Source organism: Geotrypetes seraphini, chromosome 6 (genome assembly GCF_902459505.1).
Source record: "Geotrypetes seraphini chromosome 6, aGeoSer1.1, whole genome shotgun sequence".
Taxonomy (NCBI): Eukaryota; Metazoa; Chordata; class Amphibia; order Gymnophiona; family Dermophiidae; genus Geotrypetes; species Geotrypetes seraphini.
In genome coordinates, this window is record NC_047089.1 from 210,851,641 (window position 1) to 210,870,616 (window position 18,976).

The 18,976-nt window shown below is 44.1% G+C and overlaps 1 protein-coding gene across 10 annotated transcripts in view; it reads right to left on the reverse strand.

The window, feature by feature from the left end:
• The window catches only part of DDHD2 (DDHD domain containing 2), a 69,192-nt gene extending 50,446 nt beyond the window's left edge, over positions 1-18,746 (reverse strand). The window contains exons 1-3 of one of the 10 annotated variants that reach the window (XM_033948843.1): positions 18,136-18,742; positions 14,223-14,421; positions 11,147-11,319 (exon numbers count right to left, since the gene is read on the reverse strand). In XM_033948843.1, coding sequence (XP_033804734.1) covers positions 11,147-11,319; positions 14,223-14,421; positions 18,136-18,282 — 519 coding nt within the window. In that variant the 5' untranslated portion in view covers positions 18,283-18,742. The other 9 variants (XM_033948842.1, XM_033948845.1, XM_033948844.1 and 6 more) reach the window with 9 other exon arrangements.
• Between the last annotated feature and the right edge of the window lie 230 nt (positions 18,747-18,976).

Here is an 18,976-nt window from a genome sequence, read left to right on the forward strand (position 1 = left end):
CAGAGCACAAATACTAACCAAGGGCTTCTGCTTTCTGAACTAGCAAATAAAAAATAAAAAGTCACAAAAAAAGAAATATTAAATATTGATTTTTTTGCTATGTCAAAGATGCCAAGGGCATTACTTTGTTATATTAAAGGAACGTCATCAGGGGAGGGGGTATGTTTAAATTTTCTGATTTTTGTTCATATTTTTATGCCTTTGTGAAGAACCAACGTGAATGGCTTTCTATTGCCCATTCTATAGCTGGTTATTGCTGTACTTATTCTCTTTGTATTACTGCCACAAAAGTCATAAAAATGTATTTAAAAAAAAATAATAAAAAAGGAATGTCATCTCATATTCCAGACTAAGTGAGCACAAAAACTAGGGCTTTTTCACAAGACCCACTTGCTTCTCTCCTGAGATTCACTGGAACCAGTGGCTCATGAGTCAGTTTGCTAGATGCAATCAAGAAGATTCTCAAACAGAACACCAGAGCACATCAGCCAAAGTATTTAAAGCACTGACCTCAGGAAGGCAGGACAGCTCAGTCTGAGCAGGAGAAAAAAAACAGTAAACATAGAAGATGACGGCAGAAAAGGGCTACAGCCCATCAAGTCTGCTCACTCTGCTTACCCACCCCCTGTCTATGCTCTAATGACCCAATTTTCTTATCTTGACCCTCGTAGGGATCCCACATGGGTATCCCATTTATTCTTAAAGTCTGGCACGCTGTCTGCCTCGATCACCTGCACTGGAAGCTTGTTCCAATGATAAACCACTCTCTGTGAAGAAATACTTTCTGGTGTCGCCATGAAATTTTCCGCCCCTGAGTTTGAGTGGGTGCCCTCTTGTGGCCGAGGGTCCCTTGAAAAAGAAAATATCATCTTCCACTTCGACACGTCCCGTGAGGTACTTAAATGTTTCGATCATGTCTCCCCTCTCCCTACGTTCCTCGAGAGTGTAGAGCTGCAATTTGTTCAGTCTCTCTTCATACAAGAGACCCTTGAGCCCCAAGATCATACTGGTGGCCGTCCGCTGAACCAATTCAATTCTGTGCACTGTAATGTGGCCTCCAGAATTGCACACAGTACTCCAGATGAGGTCTCACCATGGCCCTGTACAACGGCATTATGACTTCAGGCTTTCGGCTGACGAAACTTCTATTGATACAACCCAATATCTGCCTTGCCTTAGATGAAGCCTTCTCCACTTGATTGGCAGTTTTCATGTCTGCACTGATGATTACTCCTAAATCTCGTTCTGCTGAAGTCCTAGTTAAAGTTTCTCCATTCAAGAAGTACGTCCTGCATGGATTTCCGCTTCCGAGGTGCATGACCTTACATTTCTTAGCATTGAAGCCTAACTGCCAGGTTGAGGACCAATGTAAGCAGGTCCTGCGCCATATAATTCTGTAAACTGCATTCACTTACTATATTACATAGTTTGGCGTCATCGGCAAATAGTGTTATTTTATCTTGAAACCCTTGAGTCAGATCCCCTATGAATATGTTGAAAAGGAGTGGACCCAGGACCGAGCCCTGCGGCACTCCACTGGTCACCTCCAATGTTTTAGAGAGGGTACCATTAACCACCACCCTCTGAAGTCTGCCACTCAGCCAATCATTGACCCATGCAGTTAGTGTCTCTCCTAACCCCATCGATTCCATCTTGCTTAGTAGCCTGCGGTGTGGGACACTGTCAAAAGCTTTACTGAAGTCCAGGTACACGACGTCCAAAGACTCTCCCAAGTCAAATTTTCTTGTTACCCAGTCAAAGAAGCTGATGAGATTAGATTGGCAGGACCTACCCTTGGTGAATCCATGCTGACTGGGATCCCGAAGATTCCCTTCATTCAAGATCGTGTCCAATTTGCTTTCAAATTAGCGTTTCCATGAGTTTGCACACTATTGATGCGAGACTCACCGGTCTATAATTCGCAGCCTCTGCCCTGCAACCCTTTTTATGCAGAGGAACGACATTAGCTAATTTCCAGTCCAGGGGAACTTTCCCCTTACTTAGGGAGAGATTGAATAGCTCAGCCAACGGTTTCGCCAGGACATCGCTCAATTCTCTGAGCACTTTTGGGTGCAAATTGTCTGGTCCCATGGCTTTGTTCACCTTGAGTCTTGCCAGTTCACTGTAAACTTCACCTGGTGTGAACTCAAAATTCTGAAACGGGTCTTCTGTGCTTTGTGTTGCCTTCAACTGCGGACCGTGTCCCGGTGCCTCACAGGTGAAGACTGAGCAGAAGTATTCATTCAGTAGTTCGGCTTTATCGGAATCTGCTTCCACGTACTGTGCAACATCTGGGTAAAGCAAAGGGTATCTGGTGTTTCAAGTTTTATTAGGATTTTATATACCGCCTATCAAGGTTATCTAAGCGGTTTTTACAATCATTTTCCCTATCTGTCCCAGTGGGCTCACAATCTATCTAATGTACTTGGGGCTATCATACCTACTTTACTGGTCTTTTATAGCCTTTGTTTCTCGATTTTGTTTTGGGGGCTTTTTTTATTCATCTTCTTTATTAAGGAGCTATTACCACTAAGGGCTCCTTTTACTAAGCTGCGCTGCATTGCCGCGCGCGCTAGACGCTAACGCCAGCATTGAGCTGGCGTTAGTTCTTGGCGCGTAGCGCCCAGGGCAATGCAGCGTGCGCTAAAAACACTAGCGCACCTTAGTAAAAGGAGCCCTAAGTGTACAACTCCTAAGTATCAAAATACTTTCTAATGCAGGAACAAACACAAAATGGTAAATTCTCAAAGGGAATCTTCATAAAATGGATCATGTTACATTTTTATACCCCTAAAAAACCCAACTCTCCCTTTCCCCAATTGGTATAACTACTGCAGGTTGTCTCTTCTCTGCAGCCAACCATTTTGAGGGCAATTTACATTGCTGGAACTACCAGAAGACCGATGAGCAACTTTAAAGTGTATTTATTGCCTTTGAAGTAAACAGAGCTGTGTCATTTACATTCCCTGCTCCCAGCTGCATGCCACAGCCTGCTGCCAGCTTTTATATCTTTACAAATATTAAAAGATGTCTTGGTTCTTTTTTTTTTTAATTTTTATTAATTTAACATATCTTGCAAGTAAATCTTGTTACAGAAATTCAGAATCATATCCAAACATAAACAAGACTTAAAAAAGCAAGATTAAACAATAAAAAAAGTGGAATTCTTCATTAGACCTCAAAAATTTGAGAGAGAGAAAATATAATGGAATATTAAAGGAAGAAAATTATAAGAATTAATTCAAGGTATAGGCGATAACATGGCTACATCCCTCAGTCTTCAAGTTTTGGAGCCTCCTCCCTCACCACTGATTAACCCCTTGAGGTCCAAAAAAAATCTTAAATGATCCGGAATGAAGAAAACATATTTTAGACCCAAGTATTTAACAATACATTTACAGGGGTAGGCCAACATAAAAGAAGCACCCAGCACCCTCGTTTCATCTCTCATAGTTAGAAACTGTCTTCGTCATGTCTTGGTTCTTTTATTTTTTTAATAACCAATTGTATTACTATCTTTGTATATTAATATGTATTCATTTGCAGGGCAATTCACATAGCTCATTAGAATAATGGCATATCCTTTCTTAATGTTTCCTATATAACGAACTCAGGTGAAATGTACTTTTCCTATCAGATTGTAGTTCTTTTCCTTTTTCTCTGATTTTGTAACTAATAATGTAAACCACTTTGTTCTGCCAATTAGCTAAGGCAGTATATCAAGTTTAAAATAAATAATTAAATATACGCACATATGTGCGTATATGTCAAATACCACTTAAGTGCCACTCTGTAAACACGCACATATCTTACAGGTATGTGTAAAAATAGCTGGAGTCTGCTTAAACTCATATGCTTAACATATAGATACTGCGGTGGTTAATTTGGAAGCTCTGTTCTTGTTTTGGATGTCTGAAAACTAGCATTTAGTAAAAGGCGAAAGATTTATTCGATCTGAAGAGAAACCAGAGATTATAAAACTGGCATTTAGAAGCCCATACTCCAAATCCCAGTTTTACAAAGGGAAAGGCAGGATATGGACATCTAACACTTAAGTATGTCCATATAGCAAAGGAGGGTGGTTTGGGCAGGGCTAGGGACCTGACTATAGTCTTCCTAGTCCTCTTACAGAAGAGAAAGAGACGTCCAGGTCTACAAAGATGGACGTCCATATTTAGACCTGGTACTTGGCACATCAAATGTTGCATAATGTTGCTCTGATTGAGCCTTTCTACATTGAAGGGAGTAAGGGAAGTCACAATAGGTATTTTTCTACCCCTGGAGGGCTCACAATTAGAAATTACAAAAAGCTGCAGTAGGAATTGGTGATGTCTGGCTCTCTGCTGGCTGCTTTAACCATTAGGCTATTCCTCCACACGGATGGCTGTGAGGCCATTTTATAATACGGATGGTCCTCTGCTGCCAGAAAGACTCCATGCCCCTTATTTTTCCTAATTCATAAATTTGGATGTTTCAGTTTGTAAAATGGATGCTCATGCTGGATGTTTCCACATGTATTTTAGAACAGGCTGAAACCACAAATGAAATGTACTGTTCTAAAATACATGCAAGATGGGATGTCCATGTTCTGAACTGGATGTCCTTTCTAAAATGACCCCGATTGCTCAGGCGTATTCTTATCCTATATTTAGGAAATTATTAAAAACTCATCTGTTTGATAACCAAGAATGTTGATCTTCAAGCTTCTTAATGATTTTATCATGCCGTGTTTGTAAAATTTTTTTTTACAATTAGGTTGTATTTTTAATTAAGATATTCATACTAGCATGTTTAAGTTGTTTTTTTAACCATGATGTATAATTCTGCCCATAGAAATGTGTATACGATTGTATTTATCTACTGTTGTGAACCGCCTAGAACTAATGGCAGGGCGGTATACAAGAAATAAAATTATTATTATATGTTCTGCATGTTTTTTCATCACTTAGGAACACACATTTTTGTCAGCTGTATGGCTGGTGTAAGTGCTCACGCCTAGCTTATAGGCATGTATTTTTGCCGTTACACTAGTATCCTACAAAGAAAGAAGGCCTGTGTTTATAGAATAGGCCCCTACCAGGTACCCAGTTCAAGAACTACCCCCTTACTGTGTTTGACGTAGCTTTGCTTTAGGCCTCTATTGGAAAATACGTTTGCTAAATAATATTGTTTGGTATATGAGCACTACTTGTGACCTTGTGCAAGTCAATTCCCCATCCATTGCCTCGGAAATGAGCATTTACTAAGGGGAGATCCTGCCAATCCAACCTGATCAGCTTCTTTGACTGGGTGACGGGGAAGCTGGATATTGGGGAGTCCCTGGACATCGTGTACCTGGACTTTAGCAAAGCATTCGATAGCGTACCACACCGCAGGTTACTGAGCAAGATGAGTTCTATAGGATTAGGTAACACATTGACGAAATGGGTTGGGAGCTGGCTTGGAGGTAGGCTCCAAAGGGTGGTGGTGAACGGCACCCCCTCCGAAATGACGGAGGTGATTAGTGGAGTACCACAGGGCTCAGTCTTGGGCCCAATCCTATTCAACATCTTTATAAGAGACTTGGCAGAAGGGCTTCGAGGTAAAATAACATTATTCGCCGATGACGCCAAACTGAGTAATGTAGTGGGCAAATGCACAACAGACGAAGATTCAGTGCCCGACAACATGATGCACGACCTATTCCTACTGGAGCGATGGTCTAGGACATGGCAACTCAACTTCAATGCCAAAAAATGCAAAGTTATGCACCTGGGCAGCCAGAATCCATGCAAGTCTTATACCCTTAATGGCGAGATCCTAGCAAAAACGGTAGCAGAACGAGACTTGGGGGTAATCGTCAGTGAGGACATGAAGTCTGCCAATCAAGTGGAGCAGGCTTCGTCCAAGGCAAGACAAATCATGGGCTGCATACGAAGGGGTTTCGTCAGTCGTAAGGCGGAAGTCATTATGCCATTGTATAGATCCATGGTGAGGCCCCACCTGGAATACTGTGTGCAATTCTGGAGGCCGCATTATCGCAAGGATGTGCTGAGACTGGAGTCGGTGCAAAGAATGGCCACCCGGATGGTCTCGGGACTCAAGGATCTACCATATGAAAAACGGCTTGACAAATTACAGCTATACTCGCTCGAGGAGCGTAGAGAGAGGGGAGACATGATCGAGACGTTCAAGTATCTTACGGGCCGCATCGAGGCAGAGGAAGATATCTTCTTTTTCAAGGGTCCCACGACAACAAGAGGGCATCCGTTGAAAATCAGGGGCGGGAAACTACGAGGTGACACCAGGAAATTCTTTTTCACTGAAAGAGTGGTTGATCGCTGGAATAGTCTTCCACTACAGGTGATTGAGGCCAGCAGCGTGCCTGATTTTAAGGCAAAATGGGATCGGCACATGGGATCTATTCACAGGGCAAAGGACATTAGGGAGGGACATTAAGATGGGCAGACTGGATGGGCCGTGGGCCCTTATCTGCCGTCTATTTCTATGTTTCTATGTTTCATTTTTGCCCACCACAGATGTAAAACCTGAATGCTACACAGCTTGAGTTACTACTAAGCACATAAGCACATAAGCTTTGCCTCTGCCGAGTCAGACCATAGGTCCATCATGCCCAGCTGTCCGCTCCTGCGGCGGCCCCCAGGTCAATGACCTGTAGTGATCTATTACTCTACTACTCTATTCCATTACAGCCTTTTGAATTGAATAGTAACCCTCTAGTTGTACCCCTGGATCCCCTTTTCCTTCAGGAACTCGTCCAATCCCCTTTTGAACCCCAAAGTCGTACTCTGCTCTACCACCTCCTCTGGAAGCGCATTCCAGGTGTCCACCACTCTCTATGTGAAGAAGAACTTCCTAGCATTTGTTTTGAACCTATCTACCTTCAATTTTTTTGAGTGCCCTCTAGTTTTTGTTGCCCCCGCCAGTCTGAAGAATCTGGCCCTCTCTACCTTCACTATTCTTTTCATGATCTTATAAGTTTCTATCATACTAGATTAAGCATATGCCTTTTCAAACAGATGAAGCTCATTCTGAGTAGCAGAGGTGGGATTAAGACCCACAATGTATTTCACAGATACCACCGAGAACACATCCATGCCCTGCCTTGTAACTTAGGTCTATTCTTGTCACAGAACAGGGTCTGTTTTACATTTATATTGTGAAGTTATTGCTCAGAGACATCCTATATCTAAGTTCAACAAGTTACCATCTCACTCAGTGGCTTAGCGGGGGTAGGAGGTGCCCGGGCCAGTGATACCCCCATGCACCCTTGAGATGGCAGATGAAGTTTAATGTAGAGAAATGTAAAGTCTTGCATGTAGGAAATAGAAACCCAAAGTACAGCTATAGGATGGGAGGGCTGGTAATGGGTGGAAGTACCCAAGAAAAGGACTTGGGGGTAATAGTGGACAACAATGAAGCCGTCGGCACAGTGTGCGGCGGCCTCTAAGAAGGCGAATAGAATGCTGGGTACTATCAAGAAAGGTATTACAACCAGAACGAAAGAAGTTATCCTGCCGTTGTATCGGATGATGGTGCGCCCACATCTGGAGTACTGCGTCCAATATTGGTCACCGTACCTTAAGAAGGATATGGTGATACTCAAGAGGGTTCAGAAAAGAGCAACACGATTGATAAAAGGTATGGAAAACCTTTCATACGCTGAAAGATTAGAGAAACTGGGGCTCTTTCCCCTAGAAAAGTGGAGACTTAGAGGGGACATGATAGAGACTTACAAGATCATGAAGGGCAAGTAGAAAGTGGAGAGGGACAGATTCTTCAAATGTTCAAAAACTACAAGAACGAGAGGGCATTCAGAAAAATTAAGAGGGGACAGATTCAGAACCAATGCTAGGAAGTTCTTCTTCATCCAAAGGGTGGTGGACACCTGGAATGCGCTTCCAGAGGGTGTGATAGGACAGAGTACGGTTTTGGGGTTCAAGAAGGGATTAGATAATTTCCTGAAGGAAAAGGGGATAGAAGGGTATAGATAGAGGATTATTATACAGGTTCTGGACCTGATGGGCCACCGCATGATCGGACTGCTGGGCTTGATGGATCTCTTGTCTGATCCAGAAGAGGCACTGCTTATGTTCTTATATTCTACCCCCCTCTGCACCAATCCCCCCCCCGGGCCCTCCTCTACGCTCCCCCACTCGTGCCCTCCCTTCCCACCCCCATACTTCTTAAAATCTTTGCCAGCACGAGCAGCTTCTCCAGCCCGGAAGTGATTTCAGACGGAGTCAGGCCAAGTGAGCAAAGATTTTAAAGAGGTAGGGGGGGCGGGGAAAGGAGGGGGCATGGCATGGGAGGACATAGAGGTGCCAGTGCCCCCATCAAGATGGCACCCAGGGCAGTCCACCCCCCCTTACTATGCCACTAATCTTACCAAGTTATAGCATCCTCTGCTGTCTGGCTTAGTAGAAATGTCCAAACAGACTGGATGGACCATTTGGGTCCTTATCTGCCGTCATCTACTAAGTTACTATGTATGTTTTGAGTAGGGCTTCCCAAACTGTGTGTTGTGAGTCACAGTGTTCCCTCTAAGCGGGCGGGTGTTGTGAGCAAACTTTTTTCACTGTGAGCTAAAAATATCGGGCGCCAGCAAGTTATGAGCCAAATAAATATGTTGCTTTCTACCACAGAACTTCCTTACGTTTGTATGGAATCTATCCCCTTTCAACTTTAGAGAGTGCCCTCTCGTTCTCCCTGCCTTAGCTACTAAGTCTATTCCCTTCAGTACCTTGAATGTTTCTATCATGTCCCCTCTCAATCTCCTCTGCTCAAGGGAGAAGAGGCCCAGTTTCTCTAATCTTTCGCTGTACGGCAACTCCTCCAGCCCCTTAACCATACGTGACAAAAAATCAATTCATGTAGCAAATGCTACATTTATCTTTTGGCATGGCCCATCATGTAGCAAATGCTATAACTGATGGGCCATGCCAAAAGATAAATATATATATACTAAAAAATAAAAAATAAAAATAAATATATACTAGGAGTAAAGGGGCATGCAATAAAGCTTTTAAGTAGTAGATTTAAAACAAACCTGGGAAAATATTTTTCATTCAACATGTAATTAAAAAAAGATTTGGATAATTTCCTTAAAAAATCTGCATGACATTATTAAGATGGACTTAGGAAAGCCCACTGCTTATTCCTAGAATAAACAGCATAAAATCTGTTTTACTCTTTTGCACTGTTGTGCTTTCAGCAAAATGTTTTAAACACAAAAACAGAAAATCACATGCACAGGCATTAGGTCACCCAGGCATCTAGAATTAGCAATCTTGCACAGCCAGCCTATGATTGACAGGAGCTGCCAAATCACATTGAAAAGGATGATAAGGAAGGCAGATAAGAGATGGTGGAAGGAAGACAAAACGAAAAGGCAAGAACAAAACTGAAGTAGAAACGAGCCAAACATACAGTATAGCATACAAAAAATGTATGTTTTCCTTTGGCTTCCAAAAACTGATTGGCATCCAAGTTCCCTAAAGTTTCACACAGTCATCTTCTAATAATGTCACCATATACAGTTGGCTTGCCAGAAATATGTTTAGGATGCCACTGCAACTCTACCAACAGCATATTAACTTAACAGTGTAGCTTCAAAATAACTGCATCTCTATCCTTCCCTCCCCCCTGTGGTTTTTAGCATATCTCTCTTCTCATTTCCTCCACTCAGATCTGATCATTCTCTGCTCTCTCTTCCCTTTTCTTCTCTGGTCTTCCTTCTCTATTTTCTGCCTCCATCTAAATTAAATTCTTTCTTACTATTTAGTCCCGTTTCCCTCTTTTCACTGTGTCTACACACAGCTTGTCACCCCTTTCCCTCACCCCTCCATTATCTTACTATTTTCTTCCCCCTTTATTTATCTCCTCCTTCCATCCAGTATGTGTTCTTTCCCCACTTCCATTCAGCATCTGCTCTCCCTTCTCAACTGACATCCATCTGCCTTCTGCTCTCTCTCCCTTCTTCTCACTTCCATCATCTGTCCCCTTCTCTCTCTCTCTCTCTCTCCCCCCCCCCCAACTTCCATCATCTGCCCCCCTTCCCCTCACCTTTGTGGGTCACTTTCTTTCCCCTGAGGGTGGCTCATGTCACAGGGGAAGCTTTGGCCGAGCAGAACCGCTTGATTGACAGTGGAACTTACTTGATTGATGTCGATGCTGGGGCCCGTTGCCGTTTGAAGGAAAAAAAAAAAAGGTGGAAAAAAGGAACCTGTAAAGGCGAGAGGAAGGGAAACCTCCAGGACAGCTGCTCTTTGCCCTCCTTCAGCGGCCCAAGAGTTCAGACCAGCAGCGGCAGCTCTGTATGCTTTTAACTTCGGCACAGAGCTGCCCCTAATCAATAGTTTAGCGCGGTTTCATGAGGCAGCCTCGGGGCCTTTGATAGCCGGCCCGCTTCGATGATGCGATGTGGGCCGGCCTAGCAAAGGCCCCGAGGCTGCCTTATGAAACCGCGCTAAACTATTGATTAGGGGCAGCTCTGTGCCGAAGTTAAAAGCATACACAGCTGCCGCTGCTGGTCTGGAGGTGCGGAGACAAGGCAGGAGGCAAACGCGGTGGAAGGCAGGAGTCCCGGCGAAGGCAGGAGTCCCGGCACAGCGACTACAACAGGAAGTTGCAAGTCAGCTGACGCCGGCCTTTCGTTGCGGCGGGGACCGAATCCTTCGCGGACCGGCAAGATTTTGTTTGCGGACCGGCGGTTGAAGAACTGTGCTCTACACTGTGTGCGCTGTGACGAGAAACTTGTGCGCTGCGAGGTAATATTTTGTGCGCCAGCGCACCCCAGCGCAGCTTAGCGGGAACACACCCCAAATGGAACTGTAAAATCTGCATTTGGGGTCCTGACTTAAGAGAGCCAAAAAAAACAAAAACAAAAGAACTCTCATAGGCCTGTGCCTCTCAATGAGCCCACACTGTAATTAGGCCTGCATAGGTTCCACAAAAGGTGGAAGGATGTAGGAGAGCTGGAAGCAGTAGCTTGGAAGCAGATGTAGGCCTTCAGGAGTTGCATTCTCTCTGTGGCTATGATAACGGGGCCAGAGCCAAAGACAGTTTGATAAGCACTACTCTAGGGCACCTGTACACTTATACAAAATTAAGCTGTTTGGAGAGAGTATTGCTTTACCTCTAATACCTCACTAAAATCCTCACTGTAAGGAATGTATTTATTATCCTTCTCCCCCTTGTAGAACCAGGTGCAGCGTCTCACTTCTGAAACTTGCTCATCCCAGTACACAGCATAACGCATTCTCTGTCCCAGCAGCACATCATAGCGTCCCCCATCAGTAGCAATAATAGGGTCCTCCTCTGAAAAGGAATAATAGTAATACATAATTTTTATACACCGTCAAATGCCAATAGTTCTAGATGGTGTACAGCAGGGGTGTCCAACCTTTTGGCTTCACTGGGCCGCATTGGCCAAAAAAAATGTTTCTGGGGCCGCACAAAACGCTGCAGTAAGACACAGGAGGGAGCCAGCAAGACGGTAAACACCCAGGGGCAGCAAAGGAAAACACTGCATTGCCCTCGACCGGGGCCACACAAAATACTTCACTGGGCTGCATGCAGCCCTCAGGCCACAGATTGAACACCCCTGGTGTACAGTATAAAGTATCAATAATACTCAGAGAATAAAAAATCCAATAATACTGAAGAAACATTAAATTACATTCTTATGAAATAACCATGATTTTAATGGCTTACAGAACTTAGATAATCTTACTCAAGCCTTATTTTTGTAGAGAGAGTTCCACAAACCAGGGGCCATAACCTCAAATACTACAATCAAAACAAAGGCCACAAAAAAAAAGAGGGAGAAATGCTGTGGCAGCAACAAGCAGTGAAGTATGTGCTTATCACCTACCTCTATTTTCACCGCAAACTAAGGGGCCTTTTCACTAAAGCTTACAACAACAATAATTTATTATTTCTATAGAGCTACCAGGCGCACGCAGTGCTGTACATTGTACATGCAAGAGACAGTCCCTGCTCAGAAGAGCTTACAGTCTAATTATGACAGACACAGAGAGGGGGCTAAAAGGTGGTAGGGGGAATGACAGACAGATAAAGAGATTATGTACTTACCTTGGTAAGCTCTTTTCCAGGAGATAGGTGAGACGTTCTAGTAGGGTTATTTCCCTATAGCTGCGTGCTGCTGCTGAAGGAATTCACTCCAGATTTTTCTCTCTGCCTCTGTTGCACTTCAATGGGCTCTCTAGCTCCACCTTCAGTTAGTACCCAAGCACATAGAACCACCCAATATATGTGAAGTAGAGGCGCCTGTAGAAACAGGCTTAAACAAATTGTTCTGCTCAAAAGTAACTAAACAGTAATGTCAAATGAGCTCAGAAACTACTCCCCAATAAATTGAAACATATGCACAAATTCTTCCCAGCCCACAAGGTCTGACAGACATCCAAGAATCAGCTTGGAGAAGCATAAACAGACTGAAAACTGTAAGCAGGCACAGGAAGGACAGGGCGGGAGTCTACAATGTCTCACTTATCTACTGGAAAAGAGCTTACCAGGGTAAGTACATAATCTCTTTTTCCAATGCAATAGGTGAAACGTTCTAGACCAGATATGGGCAACTCCAGTTCTCGAAGGCCGGAATCCAATTGGGTTTTCAGGATTTCCCCAATGAATATGCATGATATCTATTTGCATGCACTGCTTTCAAAGCATATTCATTGGGGAAATCATGAAAACCCGATTGGATTCCGGCCCTCGAAGACTGGAGTTGCCCATATCTGTTCTAGACAGTAGGGAAGTACAAATGCAGTCCCCCAAAAAGCTAGGGCAGGCTTGCAGCGCCAACCCTTAAGACTGAGGACCCAAAGGCGGAGTCCTGTCTTGCCGCCACGTCCACTCTGTAGAACTTGGCAAACGAGTGAAGAGAAGACTACATTGCCGCTCTGCAAATCTCCTCAGGAGAGAGAGATCTAGTTTCGGCCCACAAAGCAGCCACACTCCCAGTAGAATGTGCCTTGACAGAAACAGGAGAGGCCCCTACTCTTCAAATCTACTGAGGCCACCAAGGGTGTTGTCACAGTAAAAGCTGGATCTGGGCATAGTGGACATCAAGCACACAGAGAGGGTGGTTAAAAGGTGTAGGAGTTTAGCACCCTGGTTCTGATAACTTGCTTATGCAGTCCCCATTTTACAAGGCAACATGTGCCCTATGAGGTACATAATAAAAAATTTTAAAAATGGCTAAAAACTCACCTAAATTGGTACTTAGGACGATCAAAAAGACAGGTCGTCCAAGTATCAATAATCGAACAGGGTTTTAGACATATCTAAAATGTCTAGGCCTAGGCCTTTTCCATGCCTCTGTGCGCCCAGAGCGAAAAAGGGCATTATTGGAGGAGTGTGTAGGCGGGAAGTGGGCTGGAAGTGGGCCGACCTAGACTTAGTCGTCCAGCAGCCATAATCGAAAGTATTACAGGTTGCCTGGACAGAACTTATACGTTTTAACTTAGACCAAGTCAAAACAGGTATATAAGTTCCGGATTGGGCCGCTGAGCTGATCAGCTCAACGGCCCAGGCAACCCGTCCCCCTGTCCCCATAATGATCGCGGCAGGAGGGATGCCCAGTCCCTCCTGCCCAGCACTCACCAAGATCCCCCCCGCAACAATCATGGCAGGAGAGATGCCCGATATCTCCTACCGACACCCGCTGCAAACCCCCACGAATGATCGCGGCAGGAGAGATGCCCAATCTCTCCTGCCGACACCCCGCGAACCCCTCCTAATGATCGGTGGCAGGAGGAATGCCCAGTCCTTCCTGCTGATACCCCGCGAACCCCCCAAAAGTTCGCCCCCCCCAAATGCCTATGAATACATCATATAAAAAGGTGTTTTGCGCACCTATTTTGTGCATGCATATACCCCAACAATTTTATAAAAGAGACAATATGAGCACATAACTCCGTTTGTCATGCTCAATTTACTTGTAAAATTACCCCAAGAGAGTTTTAGCAGCTAGGATAGGTTAGCACATTTGCACCCCTTTGCTGCTTTTCTACTCATATAACGCCATCCCCACTGCATTTATCCCCAGGCTTTCTCCCAGATGATAGGAGACTTTCAACTGCTATCAGCCCACACTTGCATTGTGGTCATTTTTATGACCCCTTGCTGGGTGGCTTTCTCGCCCCTATTAAAGTTTCTGAGAGACAGCATGGATGGCACATAGCTATTTCATTTACCTGAAGTGAGTGCAGCCTCCAATCTCTGTGAATCCTCTTTATTGAATGGAGCCCAGGAATCCTTGCAATAAAACCAATGTGGTGCCACTGGCTCATATAAATGCTCTGCATCCTGCACTTCCAATGAATTGTCTGGTGCAGCTGCTGCCACTGCCACCTGGGATGGGTCCTGTAGCACCGCTGCACACATCACAGCTACCTAGAGGAACAAGAGATCAAATCAATATGAAGCACATGAGTTGCCCATTTTGTTCATCTCTCTCTAGCCACAGGCATTGGAATGGCGTCTACGCCTTCAGGCTACTTGTGCTTCATTCTATTTAACTTTTTTTCTGTAGTCTTCATTGTCCCCCAGTCTCTGAAGCAGATGACTCTAGCATTATATGACTGAGCAAATGCCCAGTTAAAAGTCCACCTCTTCGAGACTGCTTTCAGCTCCTAACTCCTCTCACCGTAAGTTCTATATCCTTAACCCTATATGTCATGTCTGTCTGTCCAAGTTAGATGGTAAGCTCTTCTGAGAAGGGACCATTTATTAAATGTTAAAATGTACAGTGCTGCGTATGCCTTTCAGCACTATATAAGTGACAAATAGTAGTAGTAGCTTGAAGCCTCACACTGATCTTATGAGACCAGCATCAAAATACAGATACCTGTGCAGTGATGGGAAGTATTTTATATAAAATAAACCATAAACCACATTCAAAGCCATGTAGGGCCAGAGTCAGCAGCACCGGGAGACAGAACAGCAATAAGGTTTGCAGACACTAGCTGGGGGGGGAGGAAAAGGCTGAAAACAAGCTGGCTTGTTGAGGGCTGAGGGTTGGGAGCTGGAGACAAGTAGGCAGACAGGCCGGCTAAGAGAGATGAGGCAGGTTGACTGATTAAATGGCAAAGTAAGGTTAGAGAACTGGCTAACTAGGGTTACTATTGTTAACAATAGAAATGGGAATGAGTTGTTGGGGAAGGGGAAGAGGGCAATGTTAGTTAGTTAGGGGCATAGACTGACATGGGGGGCAGACCTGTTAAGCTAATTTGCACCATGTATTAATCATCTGCAACTGAAACCACACTCCAAAGAATGTTCTACGTATGTAATATTGTAATCCATTTGGTGCCAGGCAAAATGGTAGAGACTATTACAAAGAACAAAATGACAGAACATATCCGTAAGCATGGATTAATGAAAGTCAACATGGGAAGTCAAGGGAAATCTTGCCTCACCAATCTACTGCATTTCTTTGAAGGGGTGAATGAACATGTGGATAGGGGTGAGCCAGCTGATGTTGTGTATTTGGATTTTCAGGAGGCATCTGACAAGGTACCTCATGAGACACTTCTGAAGAAATTAGAAAGTCATGGGATAGGAGGCAATGTCCTATTATGGATTAAAAACTGACTGGAAGATAGAAAACAGAGAGTAGGTTTAAATGGTCAATATTCTGAATGGAGAAGGGTAAATAGTAGGGGTCCCCAGGGGTCTGTGCTTTTTAACATATTTATCAATGATCTAGAGATGGGAATAACTAGTGAGATAATTAAGTTTGCTGATGACACGAAGTTGTTAATCCCAAAAGGATTGTGAAAAATTGCAAGAGGACCTTGTGAGACTGGAAGACTGGGCGTCAAAATGGCAGATGACGTTTAATGTGAGCAAGTGCAAAGTGATGCATGTGGGAAAGAGGAACCTGAACTATAGCTATGTGATGCTGGGTTCTATGTTAGGAGTTACTGCCTAGAAAAAGGATCTAGGTGTCATTGTTGAGGATACGTTGAAACCCTCAGCACAACGTGCAGCAGCTGCTAAGAAAGCAAATAGAATGTTAGGAATTATCAAGAAAGTAATGGAAAACAAAGATGAAAATGTTATAATGCTCTTGTATCATTTTATGGTACGGCCGCAACTTGAATACTATGTACAGTTCTGATTGCCATAGCTTTAAAAAGGTATAGCAGAATTAGAAAAGATGCAGAGAAGGGCAACGAAAATGATAAAGGTTTGGGATAACTTCCCTATGAGGAGAGGCTAAAGCAGCTAGGGATCTTCAGCTTGGAGAAGAAACAGCTCAGGGGGGATATAATAGAGGTCTATAAAATACTGAGTGGAGTGGAAAGGGTAGATGTGAATCACTTGTTCACTCTTTCCAAAAATATTACGAGTAAGGGGCATGCAATGAAGCTACTAAGTCGTAGATTTAAAACAAACCAGAGAAAATATTTCTACACACGTGTGGAATTCGTTGCCAGAGAATGTAGTTAGCTTAGCAGGGTTTAAAAAAGGCTTGGATAATTTCCTAAAAGAGAAGTCTATAGGTCATTATTGAGATGGCTTGGGGAAATCCACTGCTTATTCCTAGGATAAGCAGCATATAATCTGTTTTACTACTTGGGACCTGAGTTGGCCACTGTTGGAAACAGGATACTAGGCTTGATGGACCTTCGGTCTGAATAAATATACAACAGGGGACCGAGAAAGAAGGAAGAGGCAGACTGTGTGTGTATGAGAAAGGCAAGAAGAACTGGAGGGCTGCCAAGTTACCTAGTGTTGGTTCTGAGCTTACATTCTAAAGGCAATCTATTATTTTAGTCTCTTATTTTCCCCATTGAAATCAGTGCTGCAGATCTTACCATGCATCAGAATGAGGCTGTCAGAACTGGGTAACTTGGCAGCTCCGAGACATATGATGAGAAAGTAAGATTTCAGAGTGTGGCAATATGGAAAAGAAACCATTCTCAGAGTCGGGTAAAGAAAGGAGCTGCCCCTCTCCAAACCAGATTTCAGCCAGTTTACAAGTGAGTAGATGTAGTTAGCCAGCTCCCCAGCCTGATTTACCACTCATACCATCGGTCTCAACCATCCCTTTTCACTCTGACCCAAGAGCCGATAAAGTATTAAGAGCCCTAAGCTAAGCTTCAGCTTTGGGCCCCTCAATTAATTTCTTGAGCTAATTCCTACAAACAGGTGGTAAATACTACTATTAATTATTTCTACAGCACTACCAGAAGTACGCAGCGCTGTACAGAGTCACAAGGAGTAAGAAAACAGTTCCTGCTCGAAAGAGCTTACAATCTAAACAGGCAAGACAGACAAAAAAGATGTCATGGATACCGTTAAGGGGAACGGTTAATCAGCGGGCTGGGTTGGAGGGCAGAGGAGTAGGGTTAAGGATTGAAAGCTATATCAAAAAGGTGGGTTTTCAGGCTGCTTTTAAACAAGGGAAGAGGCTTGACGGACAAATCCTACAAATAAAGACCCTCAGGCAGCCATCCCCAATATTCTGACGAAGTGATCTTAATAACTTCAACACCACCCCTCCCAGAACAGTCCTGTAAAAATGCATAACTGAAAATCCAAATTCCTCTCAGTTCAATGGTCTCCTTAAAACAAACAGTGGTCATGCGTGGTGCCGCATCCGCGCTTGAAGTGTCTTTCCCATCCGAATATAAAACTGTTTAAGGATAAGGCAACACGCATAGCCACTGATTGAAAATACATAACTGGCCATCATACACAGTATTCTGAACATAGCTAAAGAGGGCAATTACTAATGGGGCTGTTTAGAAATCTCCCCCTCTCACTATGTATAAAATAATAGGTTGATCACGCCTCTTTGTTTTTGGGGTTTTTTTTTTATTTGCTTGGCTGTCAGGACTGCAGCTTTGTTTTGGCTGCAACTCCGTTTTGCCGCCCACCTCGAAACTGCTGCCCTAGGCAACTGCCTAATGGCCCCGTTCTCTCACTGTCACATCCAACTGTTTCCACGCCCGACTCCAGCAAATCAGCCCGCTTGTTTCCCTTTGTCAACCTGAGGCCGTTTTTCTCAGCTTCCCCCCTCCCTCAGAGCCCACCTCGGCCAGCGCCGGCAAAGCTCTCTCTCTTTTTCAGACTCCCGCGAGAGCCCTACAGCGCTACCTGACAAGTTTGAGCCCCACAGGCACTCGTCCGCAACAACCTTCGCGAGATCAGGGCAAAAGTACAGGCACCGGGACGGCTCAAATTAGTCGAATGGCGCGTTGTTGGTTTTGGGCGCGGCTGTGGCGCCCTGGAAGAGCGACTCATCTCATCTTGATGCTCGCCCACTTTTCTTTAAACACCGTTAGTTTCTGTAAAAGCGGGAAACCGGCTTCCACGTCCCATTCGCCACCCAACAAATGTTACGGCTCCAGCAGGGAAGGGAGGAGGATTTTCTCTCGATTTATAGCCAACTCTTACTCTAGTGTTTGCGTGAATTGGGACAACCTTGAATATCACCGTGGCCATTCGGTTTTGAAACAAGGACTAATTTGTTTTCGTAGCTAAATAACCAGTTTGGGAGCTGGTACTTACCTACATTCTGGCAGCGAGAAAGCAAAACAATAACTTTAGCAGATCTAAACAAGAACCATTTTCCAGTTTTGAGTAAGTTTGGTGTCTCGGTGCTGCTGGTTTCAGGGCCGGTGTAAAGGCGATTAGGCACCATAAACGAACTTTCAGCCTTACGCTACCCTTCAGTTAATTGTCAGGCCCCAGATCTGTTTGCTGCAGAAGACATTATATTTTTAAATGTTAAACTTTGTTGTCTTTTTGTATGCGGTGGCTCTCATCCAGATAATGAGGGCATTTTGCAGCATTTACTTAAGTAGATAGACTGTTTCAAAATTGCCCCGTTCTTCCTGCAGGTAAAAGTAAACATGGATAGCTGAGTTTGTATGGTTGTCAACATCTATTATTATGTTTTGCCTACAGCTGCTCTTCACTGTCTGCGTGATCTACT